This window comes from Furipterus horrens, unplaced genomic scaffold, assembly GCF_987537825.1.
Source record: "Furipterus horrens unplaced genomic scaffold, mFurHor1.1.pri manual_scaffold_7, whole genome shotgun sequence".
Classification (NCBI taxonomy): Eukaryota; Metazoa; Chordata; class Mammalia; order Chiroptera; family Furipteridae; genus Furipterus; species Furipterus horrens.
In genome coordinates this window covers 139,599,646-139,626,734 of record NW_028327177.1, presented here as the reverse complement: position 1 = coordinate 139,626,734, position 27,089 = coordinate 139,599,646, and the positions used below count along the sequence as shown (strand labels likewise).

Here is a 27,089-nt window from a genome sequence, read left to right as displayed (position 1 = left end):
TGCAGGATGGACAGAGGTACAGAAGGAGGCAGCCTCTTGACGGGCCCCGGGTCAAGGAGCAGCAGGCGGGGTAGGCACAGGCTGGTGTGGAGAGGGTGGGGAATTGGGAAATGACCTGGGTGCCGTGGCGGTGGTGCTGGACGGGGTGCGAAGTTGTTGGGGAGGGGGTCTCTGCAGGTACAGGGGTGCTCTGAGGGGTATCAGCCTGTCAGTGGTCTAGAAGAGGGGCAACACTGTAGCCTGTAGGGGAGAGGGAGCTGGGCCAGGGGGGATCTATAAATAGCTTTTTCCTCCAGCCCAAGGGGAGGGACAGCCAGCTGGAGCTGCTCAAGGCCCTCCCTCTGGTCCCTTTGCTGGCCTCCAGGTCCCCCCTCAGGGGTCACACCAGCTGGGGAGGTCCAGAGGCTCATTTGGGAAGTTCTTCATACGATATAGCTTCAGTGCTTAAACCAGCATTTCTAGGGCACCTACTGTGAGCCTTGTGCCCATCCTGAGCTGCGCTAAGCACCTATTGTGTGCACCGTGCCCTGGTCATGAGCCGCTCTGAGCCCTTTCTGTGTTCCCTGGCCGGTCCTGAGTCACTCCGAGCCCCTCCTGCCTGCCCTGGGGCAGGCTGGGACCAGCAAGTGCAGACCAGGGTTCCCAAGCCACTTGGTCACATGGTTCCATACCGCCAAGGTGGAACCTCACACCCTCTGTGAGCTCTGGGCCCAGGGAAACACAGGGGACGATCCGTGGCCAGAAATGGCCAGAGGAAGCTGGAACTCCTGAGAACTCCCTGAACCACCCAGTGGCAGCAGAGGGGAGAGGAGGAAGGGGATAAAGGAGAAGGAAGGCAGCAGAGGCACCGCAGCTTGCCTGTCTGCATGGGCCCGGGTGCTGGGCTGCCCAGTGTGTGTGCACGCGTAGCTGGGTGCACACACATTTTTTGTGCATTAATGTGTGGGTCTGTGTGGTACTCACTGAGGTCCCTGGGCCTTCACGCTGCAAAGGGCAGCTTGGTGTTTGGGCCAGGGCTGGCTGCAGGTATAGGGTAGAAGAGCTAGAGCATTGAGAATTGAGGATTGAGGACTCCAGCCACCCCACAGCTTGTAGCCTGGGACGCTGGGAGGAGGTCCATTGGTCAGTGCAGAGGACACCACGGGAGGCAACCAGGACCAGGCAAGGCGGAGTCACAGGGGGAGACTGAGCAGGACATGTTCACACACAAGTACACACTTCCTGCGGACAGCCGGCTCACTTTGGGATGGTCCCCAAGTGGGCAAAGGCCCTGAGGGCACCTGCTGACGCTGAGGCTGCATTTCAATGAAGGGAGCAAACAGGAGCACAGGTGTGGAGGCGGGAGCATGGCAGTGCAACCTGCGGGAGGTGACGTTTTAAGAGGCTGCAAGTAGCGCTGACCCATCCTACTCTGTGGGCTGGCTCTGTGACACTGCTCCCCTTCCTCAGTTTCCTCCCTGAGAAATGGGGCCATGGGAGGAGAGACGGGGAGTATCCTCAGGGTCCATGTGGACCCTGGCCTTGGGGAGGGCCCCAGACTCCTACCGTTGATCTGTGGCCACCTACTGGATTTAGGTACTTGGGAGGGTATGTCTGGATCAGCCCAGGGTTAGACTGGGGAAGAGTGGGAGGTGGAGAGCTACTGCATTTCTTCAGAAGCCAGGCTCAGATTCTCTGGGTGTGGAGATGGCTTCCCAGAAGTGGCCCCGGCCTCCGCCCTGCCCTGGCTGACCCTGTCCCGAGCCTTTGACTAACATCCCAAGGGGGGTTGGGGAGGAGTATGGGCATGCCTGAGGAGGTGCTGGGTGTTTGTGGGTGTTAGAGGAGACAGCCTTTGCAATGAGTGCTGGGGTCTGGACAGGGTGTGGACATATGGTGACAAGGTCTCTGAGGCCAGGGTGGCCCCATGATGACCTTGACAGTTACCAGGAGACAGACAAGAGGGCTGGCTGTGAGAGGAACAGAATGAGTATCCTTGGAGGAGTAGGGAGCAGGAGGGCGGTCACGAAGGGCATCCTGCTCATCAGAAGTCACCCACAGGTGTGCCCAGAGCTGCAGGGAGTGAGGTAGAGGGAGGTGGGACCCTGCCGTCCGAGGCAGGGCATCCCCAGGGGAGGCAGTTAGAGCTGGTTTCAGGGAGGGTCTAGGTGGGCTTCCAGAATGTGGACTTCCTGATCCTTTATTTCTGGGGACATGGGCAACCCATCTGTATCAGAGTCATCGTAAGGATCCTTGCCAGGCTCTGAAGGGTTGGGTGGCCATTTGGAGACCTAACCCCACGCAGGGGTGTGGCAAAGAGGGCAGAGGGAGGGGTGCAGTGGCTGTGGTGTACTGGGTTGACCCTTGTTCTCCACGCCCCTAGTACCTGGCTCCTGACTGGGCTCACTTTGGGCAGAGAGACCTCGAGGATGCCGTGATGCTGTCAAGGGGTGTGGTGGAGGACCTCGCTAGAGGGCAGTGTGATAGGTTCGAGCAGTGTCAGTAGGGGCCCCAGGTAGAAAATGTCCCAAGCTTGGAGAGGCTGAGCTGAAAAGGCAGGAGAGTGGCCCAGGGGTTTTGGAACTTCCAGATTTCTGCTTTGCCTCTTGCCTCCACTGCATTTTTATGTTATTTTATTGTTTTTCTATTACAGTTGTCCCATTCCCCCTCCTTTGCTCTCCTCTACCCCGCCCCCCCCTTCCACAATCCCTTCCCTGTTAGATGTCCTTAGGTCATTTATACAGGTCCTTGACCAGACCCTTCGCCTCTTTTCCTCCCTTCCCCTCCTCCCCCTCCTCTCTGGTCACTGTCAGTCTGTTCCTTGTTTACACGCCTCTGGTTATTTTGCTTGTTTGTTTGTTTTGTTCATTAGTTTCCTGTATTAGGTGAGCCTCCACTGCATTTTTAACAGTAGTCACGTAATATGAGAAATAACAATGTGCTTTAGAGTGGATTTTTCAGACATTGACACATTTTCTCTATACCAGACTCTTATAAGATTGATGATGTGCCCATTCCATTTACAGCGAGTCCCCAGAGAGCTTGCTTACGACGTCCCCACTCACTTGCTCCAGGTTGGCTGGGGTTTAGCCCGAGCTCCCCAGCAACTAAGGCAAAGAGAGAAACACGATCAATTTTGACATTTGTCCTGGGTCCCTGCCTATGAGATAAAGGCGCTTTTTCGGTGTAGTTGAGCGGATCGCTCCTGGGGGCTAGGGGAATCCCGGGACTTGGAGCCGCTGAGAGGGTCGGGGCGGCGCGCCGTTGACAGCCGACACAGCAGGCCAGTGATCAGTCACGCAGGGGCCGCCATGCTGGCTCTGACCAATCAAGCCCCGCGTGTCAACGTAGATCCTGCCCCATTGCATGTAACCCCCTCCCTCCTGGGGTCCCTGAGCTCCCGCTTTGTGAAAAGAGGAACCTGTGGTGCCCTGGGGGCAAGGCGGCGATTGCACGGGGCGAGGCCTTAGGAGAGACCCAAGCAAATCAGCGCGGTCGCGTGGGGTGTGCCGGGGGCGTCTGGGCCTGCGCGGCCCGGAATCCGGCGGGAAGGGCCGCTAGGTCCCGCTAGTCGGCGAGTCGGGCATGCGTGGTCGGAGGCCGCGCCCTCCTCAGTGAGGGTGGAGCCTGCCCGTTCTGGGGCGGGGCCTGCGGGGGGTTGGGCTTGCGTCACGCGGCTTGAGGAGGGGCGGGCGCGGGGGGCGTGGCTTCGAGTGGCCCGAGTTGGCCCGGCGTTCAGGGCTTGGGAGCCGCGCAGTGCGATTCCTTCCGTCTCCGGGATGGCATCCCCACGGGAATTGACCCAAAACCCCCTGAAGAAGATTTGGATGCCGTACAGCAATGGGCGGCCCGCTCTGCACGCCTGCCAGCGCCGTGGTGAGGCGGGGGTCCTCGGGGAGCGGCGAGGGCCGTCCACGGGGACGGGTGGGTAGGGCGGCCTGGGCGGTGGTCTCACGTGGAGAGCGGGCCGGGACCCGGTGAGGAAGCCCAGGACTAGTGAGGCTGTCTGCACTGGTGGGAGAGAGGCAGAAACAGGTGGCGGGCCGGGGACAGGGGTGGCAGAGCAGGGGCCGGAGACAGGGATGTGGGGGTGTCCTGGCTCCTTGGGGGCTAGGGCTGGCCGTTTCCACCTCCGGGAGAGCCCCCGCCCCTTCGCACTTCAGTGTCCCCACCGCCTTAGGCCAGGGGGGGACCTGGAGTCCCTGCCCTGTCCCCTCTGCTGGCCAGAGAGCGTGGGCCTGGTGATTGGACCGGGTCTGAGCTGTGTCGGCCTTAGAGGAATTGCTTGGCCTCTCTGAGCCCAGAACTTTCAAAGGCCCAAGAGTGGGCTAGCTCTGCAGTGGGAGGAAGGTGTGTCCCTTGGCCTTCATCACCCACCTCTTCGCCTAAAATCCAGTTTGGGGAGGAATTTCAGGGAAGTGCAGATTTGACCAGGATAGAGACAGTGCCATATGGGCCTGTCTGTCCAGGGGCGTGGAAACATTCCAGTGGGGTCGTGGGTAAAAATGGTATAATTTGAGGGTGAAACACCTGGGAGACGTGCTGAAATTCATGACGTTGTTAAGAGGCTCACCTTTTCTGGGGTTCTGGGTGTTTAGTCCACTACTTTGACTTTCTGCTTGTCCTTAAATGAGTCTGCAACCTTTCTATTATGAAGGAAAACAAAGATTTACTTTAGGAGTAATGAAACATTGTGATGAATTTGCAAGTTGGCAAGGACCTCAGAGAAGATCTAGTCCAACTCCTGGTACACGTATGGAAATGGAGATGAGATTGGGCTGTGTATGAGGGTCTCCCTGCACTCCTGACCTCTGCCGGGACATGATAAGGGAGGGGAGAGGGCTCTGTGTCTGTCTCGCTCGGAGGCCAGCCTGGGGGTCTTGGGTTTGACCACGGTGTGAGTTGTAGGGAAGAGGTATGTGTATCTCCTTCCACAGTGTGGGTCCTGGCAGGGCGTGGCCATGGCTTTGACCATGATATAGGTCCTGGTGGGCGACTGAACCTGTGATCATGTTTGTAGCCCTGGGCCTGTGGCTTTCCATTCAGTGCTCAAGAGTCCTCGGGGACTATGGCCATGCCCTCCTTCCAGACTTTCTGGAGAGGTGGAGGCTGAGGCCCCTTTCGTGCTTCCAGACAGTCTGTGTTAGGGCTGCGTCGTCTTAACCAGGTGGTGGCTGCAGTTCTTACATAAAGGGGAAAGAGTAAGAACCTGGACTTTGGAGGCAGGAACGCGCAGGCCGCCTCATGGCTCAGTTGTGTGACCTTCGGCAAGGAGCTGATCCTCTCTAGGCCTCAGGTGTCTCACCTGTGGGCCGAGACTGCTATCGTCCTGCTCCATGAAGGTGCTGTGAGCCTCTTAATGAGTAGGTGCTCAATAAAGGGTTGCTGGCCACTGCGTTGTTTCCCCACTTCCTCTGCCTCTCGTTACTTCAAAGTTGGGGACTGAGGCATCAACTCTGAGCTAACCCATTACAGGTGGGAAGGGAGCTGGAGCCTGGTGGGGAGGGGACTTGCCCAGGCCTCACAGCCCCTTGGGCAGGGCCTGTATTTCTTCAGGCTGTAAGTTTGTGATTAAAATATGGCTCTGGTTTGGGCAGAGGGGCTCATGCCATTACATTGCCTCAGTGGTGCCGTGGGCCGGACTCTGTGGGCTGGCCCAGCGCCCCAGGTGCTTCCTGGAGGAGGAGGTGGCACTCCAGAGGCCAAGTACGAGACCTGCAGATTGTGTGGGGGCTTGGGCCCCAGGTTAGGGTCCCAGAGTTCACAGCAGGGAGTGACTCAGCAGTGAGTAGACATGGATATGGATCCTGTGCGTGCAGCACATCCAGACGCCAGAGCCTGCGTTCCTGCAGCACTTAGCGTCTGCAAAGTGCGCTTCTGACCAGGTCAGAGGGCCACGAGGACAGGTGTGCGCCTGAGGGTGGGTGGTGGCTGGGAGCCGACTCAATCACAGGGGTTTGTAGAGAAGAGGGCGTGGGGCTCCCGGCTGGTCTGTGCTGTGTGGTGGGCTGTCTCAGGCCTAGTCCCCAGCTCCTCGGGGCACCAGAGGCTGATTGGCCGGCTGTGGGATGTCCTGTGCCTCCTCCACCCCCACTCTTGATGAGCAGTTCTTCCTCCTTTTGATTCAATTCACATACAATGTTACCTCCCTCATCATTGAGCCCTGAGCACCTGGAGGTGCTTTGGGGACAGGTGAGGCAGGGATAAAGAGGGGACTCAGGGAGCACAGCAGAAAGGACAGTACTTGTCTAATGGTTTCTTAGCCAAAAGGTGGCAAGACTGATCTTGGGTATGGACATGACTGGGGTGTGTACAGGGCAATAGGAGAGTTGACCTTCTGTCCCCTCTGAACAGGACAGTGATACCATGTTGCTTTATTTCCAGGAGCCTGGCCCAGGGAAGTGGAGCAGGTGCAGTTCAGGAATCAGTTCTGGAACCCACTTTAGGGACTCGTGGCTGTCCCTGTGGTGGCGTCACCAGAAAGTGCTCACTGTCTCAGGCCTCTTGCCTGCTAGGGCTCCCATGGTCTTGAGCAAATGTACAGGAAAAGGAACTGAAATGGGAAGCTGAGGGACGTGTCTTCAGATTTCCTTCCGCAAATACCCAATGTCCTAAACGGTGTCCTGCTGCTCACTGCTGGGGTCCTTGAGGGCCCAGAGCTGCGTGTCTCAGCCCACCTGTCTGCGTGCTCCATGTTCTGGTGCAGTCACATATACCCCCCACAGGGGCCTTAGTTTGTAACTTCTGCATTGCTGGGACTTTCCCAGTGTTTTGCTGTTGGAAACAGAGCTGTTGTGAATAGACTTGTACTTTGACTTTTGTTTGGGGTCATTTCCTTGGGAGCTTATCGTAAGGAACAGAGCTAATAGGTAATTTATGGCTCTTGTTTTGCACCCAGCCTGGACTTGCTGCCCTGCCTGCCCACCGTGACTGTGCACACGGGGTGGGGGGATGCTGACAGCAGACACCATGGGGGAGGCCAGGGCATTTCGGGGAAGATAGATAAAGAGGGCCTGCAGGACCCCAGTCCTGAGGTCGTGGGAAAGACCTCCAGGGGGCAGTGCAAAGGGGTGGCCTCGTCACAGGGAGCAGGCTGGGCAGGTTCCCCCACGGTTAGTAGTGATGCACGGCCCTGGTTAGTTGCAGTGCATTGCCCTGGTTAGTAGCGATGCACAGCCCTGGTTAATTGCAGTACATTGCCCTGGTTAGTTGCAGTGCATTTCCCTGGTTAGTTGCAGTGCATTTCCCTGGTTAGTTGCAGTGCATTGCCCTGGTTAGTTGCAGTGCATTGCCCTGGTTAGTTGCAGTGCATTGCCCTGGTTAGTTGCAGTGCATTGCCCTGGTTAATTGCAGTGCATGGCCCTGGTTAGTAGCGATGCATGGCCCTGGTTAGTAGCGATGCATGGCCCTGGTTAGTAGCGATGCACTGTCCCACGGTTGCTTGAGAGCCCCGGCCAGCCAGCTGGGAGTTGTGCAAACAGCACAGGCCCTACCGTGGCTGGCCCTCAGGACACAGGGCCTTGCCTAACTTGTTTTTCTCATGTATTAGCCAATGCTGAGGTTTTTCTGCGAGTTTCCTCACTCTTGCTCACCTTCTGTTCCGTGGGGTCCCCTCCTGCCCTCCCTGGGGCTCCCTGTTTCTGTCACATTTGTCCACAGCAGTGATGGAGCCCCCAGTGGCAAGTAGGGCCCTTTACTTCTGCTTGGGGACAGAAGCGCCTCCGCACCCCAAGTCCCAAGGGCAGCTGGTGCTGAGGTGCTCCTGTGTCCTCAGCCTGGCGTGCTTCCTGGGGCACTTATTTATTTATCTTAAAGAATTATTTTTAGAGAGAGGAGAAAGAGAGGGAGAGAAACATTGATGTGAGAGAGAAACATGTATCGGTTGCCTCTTGATGCCCCCAACTGCCAGCCGCAGGCGACCCAGCTCAGCTTTCAGTGTTCTGTCCCCTCAGACGCCTCAGGAAGCTTCCCTTTCAGCATCCTCCGGAACTGGGCCAGGTGAAAACCACAGCGGACGGAGAGATGGACGGCTGCGGGGACCTGGCCTGCAGCCCAGGCTTGTGCCCTGACCAGGAATCGAACAGGTGACCCGTCGGTTTGCAGGATGATGCCCAACCCGCTGAGACACACCAGCCAGGGCCAGAAGTGCTTTTACATGGATTCAGAGCTAGACCTCCCTGAAGAATGATCATCCCTTCTTATAGGTTCGGACAGAGTCAAGATAGGCACCCAAGGCCCCTCTGATCCTTGAGCCCCTAGGCGGGGCTGGCCCTGGGGCCACTGCACGTCAGCCCGAGGGTCGGGCCTGGCAGCCTGTCCAAGGAGGGCTACCAGGTGAAGGCACTTGCAGAGCCAGAGGGGTAAAAGCAGGGCTCTGGCAGGTCCCCGCAGCCGTCCATCTCTCTGTCCGCTGTCGTTTCACCCGGCCCAGGTTCTGCGGATGCTGAAAGGGAAGCTTCCCGAGGCGTCTGAGGTGTCACCATGCTGAAAGCTGAGCTAGGTCACCTGCGGCTGGCAGTTCTTCTGCTTTGGTGCCTGTCCTGGCCGGCCAGGGAACTGGGGGGCTGTGTCCAGACCCTTGCCCACCTCCGGCCTCGGCAGCTTCTCTGATCAGCACACTGTCCTGGTGGCACACTGGATGGCAGGAGGGGGCTGTCACAGGGACTGCCCTTGTGGACATCAGCCTGGGGCTCTCGTCTCAGCCCCTGGCAGCTCTCACCCTGCTGGGTTTCGAGATGCTTCGCTCTGCACCTACCCTGTGCCAGACCCCAGGATCGCGAATGGCTGAGAAGCTGCAGGGCTGCTGTGGCTCCAAGTGACAGTCATGGGGAGCAGACCCCTTAGTGTGACAACGGGATCGAGGGAAAGAATACACCGGGCAGGCATGGGGCACCAAGCGGGGAGGTCTTGGGGAAGAAGCCGTCTTTGAGTTGGGCTTTGTACGATGAAGAGAAACGGAACCTGGGAGAGTGAGCAGTGGTACTGTGGGAGTGGGACTGCGGAGTGACCTCCGGACTCCTGGAGGGCAGGCCCAGCGCTGGGCCCCCCACCGGGTTCCGGCTCTGTCCTGCTTGCGTGGGAGCGCCCCGGCAGTGTTTAGCCGGGGGTGTGGCGGGTCCAGCTTTACACCTGGTGATGCACAGCGGGTGAGGTCCAGCTGTACCTGCGGGGGCCCAGGCAGTCCTGAGGAGCGGGGGTGTGGGGGGAGGAACTAACCTTCCTCCGCCCCCAGGGTTCATCTGGCTGGTCTAACAATCAAATAGGCCTGAGACAGATTAGCAAGGGAAAATAGCCAATTTAAATGCATACATCCATACGGGAACCCCGTGTACATGAGAGGTTCAGAGGCAGAGAGGGGGACCGGGGCAGGTAAGACATCCTGCGCTGGGGACGAGGTAATGCGTCTTGTAGGCTTCAGCGGGTGACGGCAGGAGGAGAACAGACCTTCAGTCAACAGAAGTTCGCCCTGCCCTGTAGATAGGTCAGAAGGAGTTATCTCTGATAAACGCTTATGGGCAAGGCCTGTAATTCAAATTCTTCTCCGCAGTTAATAGGGGTTTGGTGGAAGATTCTTCTGAGCCTATGGCTAAAGTTGCCTTTTGCTCAAAACAGTCTCTGTGCCACAGAGGCACACGTTGGGGTGACTTGTCTGCACCCCCACAGGGGCATGCCAGCAGTGGCCTGAGATCAGGGGCTGGGGTGCTCAGGGAGCTGTGAGGACACTTGGAAAAGGTATCTGATGCCAGTCCTGTGCCGAGAGGGTGGGCCACATGGGAGGGGTCCTGACCCTTTTCTGACCTGTGCCCCTTGCTGTTCAGTTTGCATGACCAACTGCCCGACGCTCATTGTCATGGTGGGCCTGCCAGCCAGGGGCAAGACCTATATCTCCAAAAAGCTGACGCGATACCTGAACTGGATTGGCGTGCCCACGCGCGGTGAGACTTGGCCTTGGCTTTCCAAGAGGGCGTTGGGGCTGTGTGGGAAGGGGGTAAAGGGGAGAGAAGGCTAGACCGCTGCAGGACCTGGGGTGGGTCAAGGTCACGAGTTGGGGGGGGCGGCGGTTTGCTGTTGTGTGCAAGCTGAACCTCTCCTTTCCCCAGAATTCAACGTTGGTCAGTATCGCCGGAACATGGTGAAGAGGTACACGTCTTTTGAGTTCTTCCTTCCAGACAACGAAGAGGGCCTGAAAATCAGGAAGTGAGTGTACGTGTGTGTGCTGACTGAGAGGGCCCTGGGGCCTCCGGAGGCCAGTTGTGATAACAGAGCTGCCCCTGGGCCCTGGCCTTGCTCTGCCCCTGTGGGCTGTGACAGGGCTGGTCTCTTGACCTCTCAGGTGTGGTGGGCTTGGGGGTGTGATGGGTTTGGGGACGAAGAGGGAGGGGGTGTGGTTTCTTGGTGCCTGGCCCTGCCCTGCCCTGGTGTTAGTGAGCCCTTGGTGGGAGGGTGGCTGGGAGGACAAGGCCCCAGGGAGGTGGCAGAGGCTTCGCCAGGGCAGGGCAGGGCCACCCTCCATGGGAGTGGCCTGTGGTAGGGAGGGAAGCCAGGGCGCAGGGATACAAAACTAAAGAATGGGGCAGAATGGGAGGGTGCCCACCTCTGGCACCTCATAAAACCAGAAGGATCAGGCCCGGAACTGGGGCCTTTCCTCCCTCTCCCCTGGATAAGCTCCCTCCTGTTCATTTGGAGGATGGTTAGCATGTGCGTGGCATGTGAGGGGTAGACCTTGACGTGGCTTTCTGCTGTTATCGTGGGGTGGAAGTTTGCATATGATGCCCACACCCCTCCCCCCCAGCTGAGTCCTTTCTCCAGAGAAACTGAGCACCAGCCAGTAGTCAGAGGAGCTCTGCTCTGCCCTTCTTGTCTGGGATCAGCTGAGGGATCGAGAAGCTTCCTTGCCCTTGATTGGCCCAGCCACCGGCCACTGTGGTAGAGCATTGAGCAGAGGTTGGCCCAGCTCTCCTGACCTCCCCAAGTCAAACTAGCCCCAGGCCAGAAGCCACCTGGGTCTGGACACTAGACAGCCAGCTCGCTCGCTCTCTCTCTGGCCACCAGGTGGCAGGAGCTCCCCACCGTGCTGTCTCCGCTCCTGGGTCAATGGGTTGGGCCAGGCTGCTTGGTTCATCCTCCAAAGGAACCAAAGAAGGGAAGGGGGAGTCTGACATTCAGGCCTCTGTGCCCGAATTGTGTGTCAAACTCAAGGCTGGACCCTCTGGTGATATTGATCCAAATGAAAAAGAGGAGATGATATTTGAACTCCTACTATGTGCTGGGTATGTGATGCCCATTGTCAGCCCTCTTCCATTTTACAGGTGAGGAGACTGAGGCTTAGAAGTCTCACACAAGACGACAAATTATTTGACACACTCCATGGGTACACATGGACTCATATGCACACATACATGCCTGTGCGTACAGTCATGCTATACCTGTGAGTATGCACACGTATGGACACCTATACATATAAATACTCAGACTCATACATGTGCAGTGAAGACCACATGGCATGCAAGGGCACGTACACATACCTGCATACCTCATATGCAAACAGTGAGACTCGTGCTCACCCACGTAGACATACACACACTCAGACATGGGGGGGCGTCCCAAAGATTCCCCCAGATTCAGTGATTTGCTAGGATCTCAGCATGTGGCCATCCTCCTGGCTAAGGGTTGTTATAGCAAAATGATACAAAGCATCGGCAAAGGTGGGAGACCCATGGGCGGAAGTCCAGAGGAAGCCAGGCTCCAGGAGTCCTCTGCCCCAGACTTGAACAGGAGACGCTTAGTTCCTCCAGCATCAACTTGGGACAACGCGTGTGAGGTGTCGCGTGTCCCGGGTTTTGTCGGGGGCTGGTCACGGACGCGCTCCGTGCCTTGCACGTACCGGAACTGCAGACTCCCCAAAGGGAAGCACGGGCTCCTCATAAACCGCATTGCTGTGCAAACTGTCCAGGAACGCACGTTAGCTGGGGTCACTGGCTTATTATAAAGGGTACAACTTGGCGACAGCCAGAACAGAAGCGAAGCCCAGGCAGGGACGGGGGCGCGTCACCCTCCCAGCGCCTCCACGTGTTCACCAACCCGGAAGCTCTCCAACTCTCTTTGTTCATGAGTTTTTGTACAGTTCACGTCAGTCTCCAGCCTACCCCCCTCCCCTGTCTGGGGTAGGACGTGTCCCTTACCCACTGCCCTGCTGCAGCCCAGGTCGGGTGCTGGCTGACCCTGTGTTTCTCCCCTGAAGGCAGTGTGCCCTGGCAGCCCTCTGTGACGTCCGACGGTTCCTCAGTGAGGAGGGGGGGCATGTGGCGGTGAGTGTGATGCCCTGGTACCATCTGGGAGTGACATGCTGGAGCCCACTCACACCCACCCCTTTGCTCTTCAGGCCTCTGGAGGGAAAGGCAGGGTGTGTGTGGCCCAGATGCCCCCGGGGGGCCAGCCCCGGGGAGAAAGTCTGCAGCTGTGGTGCAGGAGGAAGCCGGAGACTGGATGTGGGCTAGGAGTTTCCCTCTGGGCTTGCGGTTGTCTTTGACCTTGCAGGACTTCCCCGAGGGCTCGTATTGTCAGCCACCTCTTAGATTAGAGGGGTTATGTTACCTGGTCTTCAGAAAATGTGGTTTCTCCTGGTGCAGGGAGAATCCTGCCCAGCGGGGAACTGCTGTCTGAGGAACCAGCTGAGTCCTGGGTGAGGGAACGCACCTGTGTGTTGGCTCCTCGGTCAGATGCAAGGGGTGGGACAAGCAAGGCTGAGCAAAGTGTCTGCAGGAAAGGGTCCTGGCTGCCGCCATCATGCACTCAAAGTCCGAAACTGCGTGTTCCTTACCTTTTTCTCGGGGAGGAGTGCCTTCTGGAGCACTCTGTCCCCTGCTCCATCTGGGTCAGCTGCCCTCTAGGCCTGTAGAACCGTTGTCTCCCCGGGAGCTGCCTCCTCCCTCCCAGCTTGAATGTCCCACTCTTGGATCTCTTGTCTTCCTTTTCTGTGGTTACTAACATTTTGCTGGCACACATCCTCCAGCAGCTTTCTAAGAAAGGTACTTTTGAAGTAAATTTCACAAGACCTTGCATGTCTAGAATGTTTATGTTTATCCTTATATTTGATTGTTGGGTATAGAGTCTAGGTGGGAAGTCCTTTCCCCTTAGAGTTTCCACAACATTTTGCTCCCTTGTGTTATGGCTTATGTGCCTGAGGGAAAGTCTGATGTCATTCTGATTTGCTGACATTCCTAAAAGTTTCTTGGAGGGAGCTGGGGGCTTCTCATGGCCAGTCCTCTGGGGGGGGCTGGGGGGTCTTCAGGGTGGTGTATCTCATGGTCAGTCTTCTCTCCTCTACCATGCTGGGCCCAGGGGTCCTTTTCATTAGGAAACTCTCTCCAGCAGGTCAGAGAAGTTGTCATACCTCATTACTTTGATAAACCTGCCACTTTCTGATAAGTGATTCCTCACTCCACTCCGATTTTCAGAGTTTCTTTTTCTAGAACTGCTGATGGCTGCACACTAGGCTTGGTCCCTAATTTGTTTTTCTTTCCTTATTTTTTCTCCCTCTCTTTTCATCCTACTTTCAAGGAAACCTTCTCAACAGTGTCTTACAAGTATTTGGTTGAACTTTTTAAAAAATGTAGGTGCTGACATTTACATTTTTTGTTCTCTGTTCCAATTTTTTACAATTCTTTTTTAAATTAGTTTTTATTTTATTGATTTTAGAGAGAGAGGAAGGGAAAGAGAGAAACATCAATTTGTTTCACTTATTTATGCATCATTGGTTGATTCTTATATGTGCCCTGACCAGGGATCAAACCTGCAACCTTGACGTATCAGGACGCCTTTCTAACCAACTAAGCTACCCAGCCAGGGCCAGAACTCTGTTCTTATTTTATAGTTATGAGAGCATTCTTGACATTTCCTTCTTCTCCGTGCTTTGTCTTCATTTTCGTAAAGTTCCTTTTATTGTTGGATTTAGTCTGTTTTTCACAGGAGAGCTTTTTCTGGAGGGTCCAGTGAGCCCTGGTTGAATGCCCTCTTGAAAAGAGATGCTCTAAAAGCTCCTTGGATGTGCAGGGGTGCGGGCTGCCCCTGAGGGTGCCTGGCAGGCCCCAAGGCCTTCAGGAGCAGCCCGGGCGGTAGATCCGGCTGCATGACGTGGGACAGGACCGGGGGCTCTGCCAACTCGTCATTACAGAGCCAGCCGGTCCTCCCATTTCCTCCACCCCCTGTCCCTTTTGTCAGACACGCCTGTGCCCCTGTTCTTGGCCATCTTGATTCTGCATCGGCAGGTGAGCTCTGGTCAGGGGGGGCTTGTTTGGTTTTCCTGATAGTGCACAGTCGGCGACCATGTGTCCATCGTACAGAACTCCGCTGACATCTGCCCTCTCCTCTCCTGTCCTCTTTATCCCCCTGTTCCTGTTTTACTGAGGTCTAAGGATGGAGTGGCGATAAATATTGGTTCAGTTCTCCAGGTTTAACTGGTTTCATGGGGAGTCCTGTTGGTCAAACATGAACTGAACGCCTGCTGTGTACAGAGCGGTGCTGAGTGTATCCCTCCATGCCAAGGGTTCGCTGCCCTGTCGGGGCAAAGCACCCCTGTTCCTTCCAGCTTCTGTGGGGTGTGCTCCCCAAGGAAGGAGAGGACCGGGCCAGGCCTCGCAGGTCTGAAGGAGACTGGCCAGGCGGGTGGCCCGGGCAGCAGCTGGTCCCAGTGAGAAACCCAGTCCCGGAGCTGGCAGGGGCCCCGCCCCCCTTCTCCAGGGCCAGAGGCTGAGTTAACCGCAGTTTGGTCCTAGGTTTTTGATGCAACAAATACCACCCGAGAACGGAGGGCGACCATCTTTAATTTTGGGGAACAAAACGGCTACAAGGTGAGACTTTATTATTGGCTCAAGGCCTTGGCTGGGCATGTTTGGGCCATCCGGGGCCCCTTTCATGGGTATGGGACAGGTCAGCCCCTGAGTAGATTTGGGATGAGAGGGGCTGCTCTTTCCCTCTCCAACTAGAGTCTTTCCTGGGAGGGCAGGATCTTGGTGGCAGAGTCCTGGAGAAGGTGGCACCTGCTTTGGTTCCATGTTTCTGGCCCCTGCCCCCAGCCCCAGAGGAAGGGCCTCAGGGCCTTGGCTGCTGGCCTGGCCCCCAGTGCGGGGGCGGGGGGCGCGGTCTGCGCAGCCAGGCCCAGAGCCCTGACGTGTCCGTGCTCCCTGCAGACCTTCTTCGTGGAGTCCATCTGTGTGGACCCTGAGGTCATCGCTGCTAACATCGTGGTGAGTGGCGCACCTGACCTCGGTGGGACAGTGATACAACTGAGGTGGCATCTGACAGTTAGAGCCCCCTCCAGGTTTGGGCTTGTGTCTGGGCCGGCCTTAATTTGATCTTTCTGAACCTTGGGGCAGGGGGTGGCGGAGAGTAGGATGCTGGGTCAGGTGAGCCTGGCACTCCCACCCCCACCCAGGGCTCTGTGGCAGGCAGGCATTCCTTCTGCTCCCTCCTCTTCCCGCCCACCCCATCATCGCCCGGACAGTGGGAGAGAAGCTTCAGCCCCTGGGTAGGGGGTAGGGGTGATATTTATACTTTGAGAAAGAGACTTGACTCCTCTCCCCTGCCCTCTCTTTATTCAAGGAATGGACAATCTAGGTTTGGGGAGATGGTTCAGGTGGAGAGGGTCTTCCAGGCTCCTCGCCCCTCTGGCCTCCCCTCCCCCATCCCACAAAGATCAAGGGCTCCCATCTCGGGATGCCCAGTAATCCTCTTAGCACCAGTGTGGGAAGCCATTGGACTTCCTCATGGGACCAGCCTCCCCTGGGTCGGCCTCCAGCCGTGGGCCCAGCCTTGGCCTGGCCTTCAGCCCAGGGTCCACACCCCCCACCCCGCCCCCAGCATGCTCCTTGTTCTTGGGCCCTGTCTGGCCCCCAGCGCTGATATGTCCTCGCTCTGTGCCTGGCTCCGGCAGCAAGTGAAACTGGGCAGCCCTGACTACGTCAACCGTGACAGTGACGAGGCCACGGAGGACTTCATGAGGCGCATCGAGTGCTACGAGAGCTCGTACGAGTCCCTGGACGAGGCCCTGGACAGGTGAGCGGGGCGAGCGCCCGCCCTGCAGCTGTGACGGGTGGGTGGCGGGGCCCGCTCCGCTGCCTCCTGTGGCTCCCTGTGGGGGTGGCTCAGGGGCCACCCAGCAGGCAGAGACGGTCTGGCCACTTTTGCTTTTTCCTTGGGGCAGAAGTCATGGGCCAGAAGCGACTGGCAGAATCCCTGTTGCCCTATCTGGAGCTCTGTGAGTCCAGATTTTCTACTATTTCGTCATAAAATCAAGCCTAATTTCTATGCAGAGGGCCTTCTCACAGGCATTGGCAAACATGACTTGCTCTTCTTTAAATGCACAGTCTGGCCCTGGCTGGTGTGGCTCAGTGGACTGAGTGCCAGCCTACGAACAAATAGGGTCGCCGGTTCGATTCCCAGTCAGGGCACGTGCCTGGGTTGTGGGCCAGGCCCCCAGTTGGGGGCACGTGAGAGGCAACCACACACTGATGTTTCTCTCCCTCTTTTTCTTTCTCCTTTCCCCTCTCTTTAAAAAGAAATAAAAATAAAATCTTAAAAAGAAATAAATGCACAGTCTGCATTTTGAGAAGGGGGAGCGGTTGCCATACTCTGCCTGGGAGCAGCTGGCGGTGGCCAGTGGGGCAGACCCCTCCCTCCCTCTGGAGCAGAAGGTCCCACAGGAGTGAGTGTGGGGGGGGATCTTTAGGTCCATGGTGGGCATTCAGCTGGGGCTCTTATAGCAGTGGTCACCTAACTTTTTCTACAGAGAGTCAGGGAGTACGGGTTTCAGGCTTTGGGGCATGCAGCCAGCTCTGCCATTGTGCAGAGGGCCCTGAGACAGTATGTACATAAATGGGCGTGACTGTTTACCAGGACAGGCGAGGGGCTGCGTTTGACTTGCTGGCTGTACTTTGCCGATGCCTGGCTTCCGTAAGGGTGGCAGTCCTCTAGTAAAGAGCAGCGGGGCCCTTGGTAAAGTGTTGCACAATCGTTATAAACCAGACCAAAGGGACGTGGGCAGGTGCGTGTTACACAGCATGGAGTGCGAAGGCTGGGGTGCGAGTCTGTGCTGGGGTCACTATAATTACGTAAGAAGAAGCAATGCGTGCGAACCAAGGAGAGGAAGCGGCTGGAGGAGGGCTGGTTTCTGGGGTCTGGACCTTTGGGCAGGCTGGGAGCGCAGCCGAGCTCTACAGCTGCCCGCGCCGGCTGGAACCGCACGGCGCTTGCTGCCTGGGCCTCCGGTTTTCCGCGTGTGCCCTGCTCCCGCAGCACGGCGTTTCTCCTCGTGGTTCTGTGACGTGACCGCAGTGGGGGCGCTTGTCGGGAGCGGCTCCTGCTGGGCAGTCAGTAAACGTCGCGGCTGTTTTTATTGGTGGTGTCTGTGTATCACCCCTAAACCTAGGCCGAGGCCCCACGGTCCAGACAGTGAGAACACGCATAGGGCTCTGGGCTGAACCCGAGCACAGCGCCTGAGAAGTCCCCCCTTTCCTCCTGCTGCCCCAGCCCCTCCACAACCGTGGACAGAAAAGCATGCTCTGCAGGCTCAAGCTTGCACAGGCGTGAAGCAGGCCACGTGGCTGAGCTGGGCTCACCGGCTGCTGCCACCAGCTCCGTTGTCCCCACCCGCCTGCTGCCCGCTATAGGGCATGGCCGCCACTCTGCACTTGGATGGCCTAGGCCGAGCTCCAGGGGGAGAGGTCACCGGGGGAAGGAAAGGGGGAAGGAAAGGCCGGGCCCAGGAAGAGGGGAGGGGAGGAGCGTTTGGGAGCTACTTCCAGAGCGATCCTGGGAATCACTGTCCCTCGTCCGCCTTACAGACTGCGCCTGGAGGGCTCAGAGGAGGGCAGGAGCGATCTGGGGGACACAGCAGTGGTGAACATCCCCGTGTGGCATGACTGGGCCCTCGCTTTGGGTGTCACCTTTTGGGAGCCTGAGTATCGAGTACCCCCACAGGGCGTCTGTGCCCTGCGTGTCCTGTTGCTCCCACCTCAGCCCCGTCACTTGCACACCGGCTGACGGCCCCGTGTGTTGGGGTGTCAGGCCTGGAGGTCTGAGCTGCACGGGTCTGCCGCCCATCCTTGTGGCTGGCAGGATGTGCCCGCGAGGGCCCGGCACACTCACAGGCCTCTCTGCCTTCTCTCTGGAAAGGGATCTGTCCTACATCAAGATCATGGACGTGGGGCAGAGCTACGTGGTGAACCGAGTGGCCGACCACATCCAGAGCCGCATCGTGTATTACCTCATGAACATCCACGTCACCCCCCGCTCCATCTACCTCTGCCGGCATGGGGAGAGTGAGCTCAACCTCAAGGGCCGGATCGGTGGGGACCCAGGACTGTCCCCCCGGGGCAGGGAGGTCAGTGTGTGTGTGTCTGTGCATTGGTGCCTCTGGGTGGCCGTGTGTGTGTGCGCGCCCGTGCTAGGCCGGGTTCCAGCTCTCGTGGCTAATAAGTAGTCACCGAGATGGATGGCCGTCATTCAGTCTAGAACGTTTCAGACGTGTAGGGGAAGTCACTGAGCACGAAGCAGATGCTTGGATCCCTGGCTTTCATGTGAGCTGTCACCTTGGAGAGGCATGGCGTTCTGGGAGTGACCTGAGTCCCTGCAGCGCGGCTGATGGCTGTACCATAGTCTAGGGGAGATAGTGAGGCCTTAGCGGGGAGGTCATGCAGCCTTGGGCACATGGCCAGGGGGTCGGGGACCATGGCAGGGGACCTCGTGAACCACAACTGGGACTATATTCAGGGCCTGGGAGGAATGCGCAGGGTATGGGTATCAGTGAGTGGTTAGTTCATGTGTTTTACCAAACCTGTGTTTCCTGAGGGTGGCCGTGACGTCATGGACGCTGTGGCTGTGGGGTCTGAATTCGCTTGCGATGTGTTTCAGTTTGCCAAGAGCCTGGCCCAGTTCATCAGTGATCAGAACATCAAGGACCTGAAGGTCTGGACCAGCCAGATGAAGAGGACAATCCAGACGGCCGAGGCCCTGGGCGTGCCCTACGAGCAGTGGAAGGTCCTCAACGAGATCGATGCGGTAATGACCGTCTCCTCCCTCCCCTCCACGGCCCACGGCCACCGCGTGCGTGTGCGTGTGTGTGTGTGTGTGTGTGTGTGTGTGTGTGTGTGGTGGGGAGGGGGTCGGGGAGCTTTCTCCCTAATGTTTCTGTGTTGGTTAGGGTTTTGGTTTCTCCCTCTCCCTGACTTCCCACCCCTCCTTCCCTTCTTTTGCATTTAACTGTCCTGATCTGCCAGAATTTATTTTGACATAAGCTTTAAATACAGTCTTTCCCCAGTGAGCTCATTTACCTCCAACTGTCTGTCTGTCCTTTTCCTGTTGATTTATTTTATCTACTTTTATTCTAAGTTCTTACATACGATTTGTGTGTCTGTCTCTGCACCAGTATCACAGTTCTAGTTACGACAGTTTTTTACTGTGTATACATTTGCTCTCTTTTGTGAAGTCTTTTGCTCTTTTCCCCCCGTTGGGCTGTCTGCCCTTCTCTTACCGCTTTTCCCGAGTTCTCGCTGGGCTCTCTCCTGGATGCGATGCATACCCGGTCAGGTTTGGCTGCGTGCTGGACCTCCCATATGAACAGTGGGGACATCCTCTGAGGTTCTGGTTGGTGTTCTCTTCTCCAGAGGACTGGCCTTTGCTTCTGGCAGACAGCGGGGGCGGGCCACTTCAGAGAGAGACTTTTAGTCTCCTGAGAGTTATTTTAAAGCTGCATGTTGAGCTTTGTGGAGGTGACTCACTTTTTCAGTTCCTCCTTCTGGAGTTTTCTGTTGGAAAAGCTTGTGGGCCCCAAGCTTCTGTATTTTGTCTCCTGAGCCCAAGATTGCTGACAGCTCTACCAAGTCCACTCAGTCCCCACTTCCTACTTGGCTTCTTGTTCGTTCTTTTTCTCCAGCTTCATTGAAATATAACTGACGTGTAACATTTTATTAGTTTAAGGTGCACGCATATATTGCAAAATGATCACCACAATAAGTTAATGTTCAACACCTCACAGAGTTACAGCCCCACCCCCCATGTAAGAGAACTTTTAAGATCTACTCTCTTAGCAACTTTCAAATATACATCACAGTCCTGGTAACTGCAGTCACCATGTGGGGAGTGTGTGCCTTTTGACTCCCTTTGCCCATTTCCCCACCCCCGGCTTCTCCTTTTTTAAATGCCACTTTCTTTCTGTTTAATATTTTATTTATTTATTTACTTATTTATTTATAGAGCGAGGGGAAGGGAGAGAGAAGAGACGCGTGGTTGCCTCTCACACGTCCCCAACTGGGGACCTGGCCCACAACCCAGGCCTGTGCCCTGAGTGGGAACCGAACCAGTGACCCTTTGGTTCACATTCCGGCGCTCAATCCGCTGAGCCACACCAGCCAGGGCTTAAATGCCGCTTTCAAATCAATAAAACCTCACAGGGAGGAATGATGCCGTATACCAGGGTCACCTCTTCGGGCTTCCTTTCACTCCAAGGTCTCTGCTCCTCGTGTCTCCTCTGCCCCTGTGGCTCTGTGATGATGGCAAACAGATTTTTTAAAAAATTCTGTCTGGCTTTTCTAGTGCCTGTCACTGGAGGGTTAGTCTAAAACAAGCGGGTCCTCCATTGCCTAAAGCGGAAATCGCTAATGAGATCAGATCTGAGTCTTAGAAAGGTCACCCCAGCTGGTTTAATTTGCCACGATGAGAGACCACCTTCTACCAGTGCTTTTTGTCCATATGTTTTGATTATATTTACTCCCTTTTATTTTTAACATTTTGGGGTTTTTTTTTTAGATGAAAGGAGCATATCTTTGGTTTACTTTTCAGCCTGGCCTGAGAGCTTTTAAATTCCATTTACTGTTATGACTGTTGTGTTTCTTTTGTTTTCAATAACTTGCAGTATTCTCTTTATTCCCATTTTTCTGTATAAACATTACCTGCTCTGTGGTTTGGAAGATAGACAATGTTTTTATTCCAGTTGTCATTACCTTTTCAAAGACATTTTAAAGCTGGATGCACAAAAACAAAGGAGCAATTAAAATATAGTTACTAAAGTTAGTAAAGGGGAAGTTATCTTGACTCGGTTGGGAAAGATGAGGGTGTGTCATTTCCATTTGTATTTTTCCCGGCTCGGTATTTTCATTAATGTAGCCGGGCAGAGTACAGTGTACTGGTTTTATTTTTACCGGTTTTGTTTTTGGTATTTCCTCATCTTCAGAATTGTCCACGCTCTCAAAAGAGTAAGCAATTCTTGTAACGCGTTCTGCAGCTCCCATGAGCTGAGGCTGTGGGGGTTATGCAGTGCCTCCAGCCTCTGGGTTCTTTCTCACACAAACAGCAGCCTGGGGCAGGTTTGGGGCTTGCGTGTGTCCTCCAGGGACATGGATGCGACTCTAATATTTGGTTTTGCAGGGAAGTCTGCAGCCACCCCAGTTTTTCTCCTTTGAAGTTAATCTGATCGTTTTTCTAGATTGATCTCATTATTTCCCTAGATGCTTGTGGATTCCTTTCTTTCTCTTTCAATTTTGGAACCTATTCTAATATCTATCTTCTGTTAATCATCATCTTTCCTTTTATGTTTGTTCTTTCCTTCTGTTCTGGTAAACAGCCTTAAGCTGGTCTTCTCTTTCAACCACTTTTAATGCTTAACACTAATATTTTAACCGGCTTTCTGGTGGTTGCCAGCAGTCCTTGGCTTGTAGCTGCATCGTCCCAGCCCGTCTGTGTCGTCACGTGGCCTCTTCCCTTTGTGTGTCTCCACTATCGCATGGCCTTCTGGGAAGGACATCAGTCATTGGTTGGGGACCCACTCCAATGACCTCATCTACTTGAGGATATCTGCAAAGACCCTATTTCCAAATAAGGTCACATTCAGAGCTGTCAGGGGTTAGGGACTTCAACAACATATCTTTTTGACGTGGACACATTCAACTCACAGCAGGCAGTTTGTGTCTTTGAAGGAATTTTCCTCTTTCATGTAAGTTATCTAATTTGTTGGCATATAGTTGTTCATAACAGCTCATTATAGTCCTTTTTATTTCGATAAGCTTGGTAGTAATGTCCATCTGTTACTCCTGATTTTAATAATTTGAGCCTTGGCCCTGACCAAGTAGCTCAGTTGGTTAGAGCATTGTCCCCCTATGCCAAGGTTGCAGGTTCAATCCCCAGTCAGGGCACATGCAAGAATCAACCAATGAATGCATAAATAAGTGGTACAACAAAATCACTTTTTCTCCCTCTCTAAAACCAATAGAATATTAATAGTAATAATAATAATAATAATTTGAGCCTTATTTTTCTTGTCTAGCAAAAGGTTGGTCTTTTCAAAGAACCAACTTTTTTTTGTTTATTTTTGTTTTTGTTTTTTCTTTTAAAGAACCAACTTTTGATGTCATTGCTTTTGTCTATTTTCCGTTTTCTATTCTATTCATTTCCACTCTAACCTTTTCTGTTCCCCTCCTCTGCTTGCTTTGGGTTTAGTTTGCTCTTTTTCCTGTACCTTAAGGTGGAAGCTTAGGTTATTGATTTGGGATGTTTCTTCTTTTGTTTTTAAAGATTTTATTTATTTATTTTTAGAGAAAGGAGAAGGGAGGGGGAGAAACATTGATTGATTGCCTCTCGTACACACCTGGTCCTGGGCTTGAATCCACAACCCAGGCACGTGCCCTGACTTGGAATCGAACTGCCCACATTTGGCTTTGCAGGATATTGCTCAACCAACTGAGCCACACCAATCCGGGTGTGGCGTTTCTCCTTTTTTGATATAGGCATTTACAGCTAAAACTTTTCCTCTTTATCTTTCCTTTTTAATAGACAACTTTGCCCCAAGGCTCTGTCTAGAAAAAACACAGAACAAAGGCAGAGACTAGCAGCTTTTCATTGTTTATTGCTTCCTCCTCCCTCTGGGCATGTCCTGTGTGGCTCTAGCCAACTGAGCTACCCAGACAGGGCTGCTTTTTGTTTTTGTTTTCCTAACGATTTCATTTATTTACTTTTGGGAAGAGAGGGAGAGAAACATCTATCTCCATCAATCTGCCCTGACGAGGAATCAAACCAGTGACCTTTAGGTTCATAGGCCGGTGCTCAACCCTCTGAGCCACACAAGCCAGGGCTATTTTGTTTTTTAAAATAGCATTTGTATAATCTATGCTATGTGTGTGAGTGTATCCTGAGTGACAGTCGATCTGGCTTTATAGTTTGCACAACATCCGTACTGAGAAGTAGTATTTCCACAGCCCAGAAAATAAAAGATGTCAGAAAAGACACATACTTACATTTCTGACTGGATGAGTGGGAACTTCTGACATCTCTGTACAAACCCTAACCCCTGCTCAGCGTCCCCTTAGGGCCTGCTCTTCCCGGACGGGTCCCCACTCCAGGCTGGGAGGCCTCCATGGCCCTGGAACCTGGTCCCCTCTGTCTGGCCCCTCTGCATGGCTGATCGGGCCTGGCATGAGAGGTGTAATGACTGCGGTGTCTCCCTAGGGCGTCTGTGAGGAGATGACCTATGAGGAAATCCAGGACCATTATCCACTAGAGTTTGCCCTGCGGGACCAGGACAAATATCGCTACCGGTACCCCAAGGGGGAGGTAGGTGGGGTTTCGCTGCTTGGTTTCAGGCTTCAGGCACCTACTGCTTGTCTGCCTAGGGGGACCACCCGTTGTGACTGCAACAGTAGCCAAATAAAAATGCCCCCCGGACACACGTGTGTCCAAGAAGCCCCCACCCCTGGCGCCAGGCTCGCAGGCCCTTGTGCCGTCCCGTCCCCAGGAACAGGACAGCTCTGGGTAGCATTATTTAGTCCCCGCGTCGTGCTGTGAGACAGGGCCCAGATTTAGAACCGGCCCAGACAGGGGAAAGAAACAAAGCAGCCGACTGCTCAGCCTTGAGAATACAGGGGTGGGGGGACCAGGAGGGAAATCACAGTCACCCCAGAATAAACTTAGGACTTCCCCCAACCACTGGAACTGCTCCAGGGCTCAGCCTCTGGTGGAAATCTCCAAACCGGGGTGCAAGGGTTGGCCCCAGGGCGCCCGCGGCTCCTTGCAGGGGAGGGGCAGAGCAGGCCGACTGCGAAGGTTGGGTCGTTCCTGGGACCTCCGGTGTTTCTGACCGCTGCACTCCAGAAATTTGAGGGGTCTTTGCTCCCCCTGCCACCCCCACCTGCTGTGAGCTGGAAGGGAGCCATGTCTTTTCCATGTCACCAGTGGTCAGGGTCCTATGGGTGGGCACAGAGGTGGCCCCTTGGGATGGCAGCCTAAGGCCCAGCCCTGCCCTCTCGGTCCTACTAGGACCTGGCCCTGGGCTGGCGGAGGTGATCCCTGTCTGACTGCTAGTCCTCGCTGGCCCCCCAGCTTCCCTCGCAGTCCTGAGTGGGGGCAGGCCCCAGCCCTGAGCTGCCCACCCCTGTGGCCTCAGGAGTCAAGCTGGAGGAGACCTAGCACAGCTCCAGGAGTGAGGAGGTGGCCCACTACCCAGGATGGCTCATCCCAACCCCAGAGCTGGGCCTGAGGGACCCTTCCTGCTTGTCCTTGCAGTCCTACGAGGACCTGGTCCAGCGACTTGAGCCGGTCATCATGGAGCTGGAGAGGCAAGAGAATGTGCTGGTCATCTGCCACCAGGCAGTGATGCGCTGCCTCCTGGCCTACTTCCTGGACAAGACGGCAGGTGGGGTGTGTGCGTATGGGGGTGGAGGGGACTGTGACCCGGGCATCCTCGGCCTGCCAACCCTCCCCGTCTGTGTCCACAGAGCAGCTGCCCTACCTCAAGTGTCCGCTGCACACGGTGCTGAAGCTGACCCCCATGGCGTACGGTAAGGAAGCGTCCCGCACACTGACCTGCTTGCCAGGTACGGGCTGTCACAGGGCCCTGTGACTTTCTACAGACCCCTTGAAAATTCCATTAGGGGTTCACCTCTCCTTCCTCCACACCCTACCTTTCCCAGTTTGCTTTTAACTTTTTTTGTTTCCATTTCTGTGGCCACAGGGAGCCTCCCCAGTGACCTCCTTAACCATTACCGACCCGCATGAAGGGCTTTTCCACTGGTTTTTCTAAAACCCCCACCTCTGCCTTGGATCGTGCCGGCAGAGACCCCAGGCAGCTTCCTAATGAGCTGCGGGGTCTTGGCATGTCACCTTTCACACAGGTTACCAGCCGTCTTGGGGGGGCTGTGCCCTGGGCAGACGAGGACAGCTCAGGGGCAGCTGGTGTCACTCTAGTGTGTGCTCATCCTCTGGTCCCCCAATGCACTGAGCACCTGGCACGATGCGTGTGACCGGGTTGGGTGCGGGTGGTCTGGGGGTGCTGAAGACTGAATGTAAGGACCCCGTGCTGAGCTAGGCCTTAGTTCCTTAGACCACCCAGCCCCCGAGGTCCACAGCGTGGGCCCTTCACTGAGGCTGCGCTGAGCAGTGGCATTTGATAAGCAGGGGCCTACCAAGGTGCCTCGTCCTTCCTCCCGGGGCCCCAGAGCTGCCTGCGGTGGGGGGGCCTGGGTAAGGCCTGTTCTGTCCACAGCACCCCAAGCCTCCGCCTGGGAGAAGGTTCTGTCCTCTGTGGCTCCAGCTGCCTCTCGGGAGGGGAACAGCTTTGCATCTTCCTTTGGCAGGTTGTAAGGTGGAGTCCATATTCTTGAACGTGGTAGCTGTGAACACACACCGGGACAGGCCTCAGGTACCAACAGGGTCACTGCTGGGGCGGCAGCAGGTTCCAGGGGGGTCTAGGCACAGCATCTTCCAGGGCCAGGCCTGGCTGGCTGGACAGGCTGCTGTTCTATCTGCAGGGGAGGCCATGGTCTGGCTGTGGCGCTGCCCTGGGGGTGGGAAATCCCTGGAGCTGGGCCACCAAGCTAGGATGCCCCCTAAGAGGCATCCTTCGTGCTGAAGCCTGACCTACTTGCAGGGGCACCCTCAGCCCCTGCGTTCGCTCTAGTGTTTGTCCACCAGCCACACGTCCAGAGGCTCTTGAGCCCTCGCTCTTCAGGAAGGCCGGGGCCTGGAGACCTGTAGTGGGGCTCCTCGGAGAGAGAACGTGAGCCGAGACGCCCGCAGCAGCGAGGAAAGCACACACGTAGCGCGACAGCAGGCATCCGTCTGTTCTGGCCGCAGGGTGAATGTCCGGTGTTTCTGTTTTTGTGCAGAATGTAGACATCTCCCGGCCTCCAGAGGAAGCCCTAGTCACAGTCCCTGCTCACCAGTGACCCTGCCTCATCCTCTGTGGCCCCTGGGCAGGTGTTGCTCTCTGCAGACAAGGTCATTCCAGGCCCCCCCTGGTCCATGTGACAGTCACCACTCAGGAACACCTTCAAAGCCATGAGTGGCTGGTGGCGCCCCGGACCCTCGCCCCAGTCCGCCTGTTTCCTGTTGACAGTGATGGGGTCGTGCCCGACCTGCTGCTAAACACCATTCGGCCCAGCTGTGCCTGCTCCGGGTTGGTGAGGAGTTTTCCAGCACCTGGGCCTTCTTTGGTAGCTTTCAGGTGTTCTCGCTCACTGTCGGGTTGGCTTCGACAAGTGTGAAACCCAAAAACGTGAAACGGGATGTTCCCACCGTGGCCAAGCTGCCTGGGGTGCACCTCGTGGCGCTCTGCTGGCCTGGCTGTGGCCAGTTCCTGAGCCAGAGGCATGAGCAGCAAGGTCTTTGCAGGCAGCGGAGCTCTGCGGCCCCAGGGAGAGGGGAGCCCCTTTCATGGTGCCCCGCCAGGAACCGAAGAGCTTCTGCCTCCACAGACACCTGGAGCGGCCAGGCCCTGGTGTCCGAGCCACTCGGGAAAGGGACGGGCTCACCTCGGCGCAGTGCAATGCGCAGGAGCGTGCAGGGAGCCCAGCCTCTGAGGTCACCTTTCTGGCCGTGCATACACTGGAGCGTTTGCGGAGCCGGGGGTCAAGGCCACCCCTTCCCGACTGCTCTCAGTGAGACCGGGAAAGACGGAGGTGGGGCGGATGTTATGAATCACCCTTCCCAGCACACCTGCCCAAGACTCGAGGGAGAGGCTGCCGTTCCATCTCCTGCCCCTCCTCGCAGGAGTGTGCCCCAGGGCAGGGACATGCCCCTGCTGTGGATGACTCCGAAGCTCGCGTGGCCCTTCCTGTAAAGCCTGTCTG

General features: G+C 55.8%; 1 protein-coding gene across 4 annotated transcripts; it reads left to right on the top strand.

The window, feature by feature from the left end:
* The first annotated feature begins 6 nt into the window (after positions 1 to 6).
* PFKFB4 (6-phosphofructo-2-kinase/fructose-2,6-biphosphatase 4) lies at positions 7 to 27,089 on the top strand. Of its 4 annotated transcripts, none has more exons than XM_090284679.1 (14): positions 7 to 70; positions 9,798 to 9,914; positions 10,080 to 10,176; positions 12,221 to 12,287; positions 14,754 to 14,828; positions 15,168 to 15,224; positions 15,911 to 16,032; positions 18,151 to 18,358; positions 18,889 to 19,035; positions 23,473 to 23,577; positions 24,526 to 24,655; positions 24,738 to 24,800; positions 25,596 to 25,660; positions 26,127 to 27,089. In XM_090284679.1, the coding sequence occupies exons 1-14, from the start codon at positions 7 to 9 to the stop codon at positions 26,184 to 26,186; spliced, it is 1,377 nt and encodes a 458-aa protein (XP_090140805.1). In that variant the 3' UTR covers positions 26,187 to 27,089. The 4 variants fall into 4 exon arrangements, with proteins under 4 accessions (XP_090140805.1, XP_090140804.1, XP_090140807.1 ...); XM_090284678.1 differs by lacking the exon at positions 7 to 70 and adding an exon at positions 3,687 to 3,855; XM_090284681.1 differs by lacking the exons at positions 7 to 70; positions 23,473 to 23,577 and adding an exon at positions 3,687 to 3,855.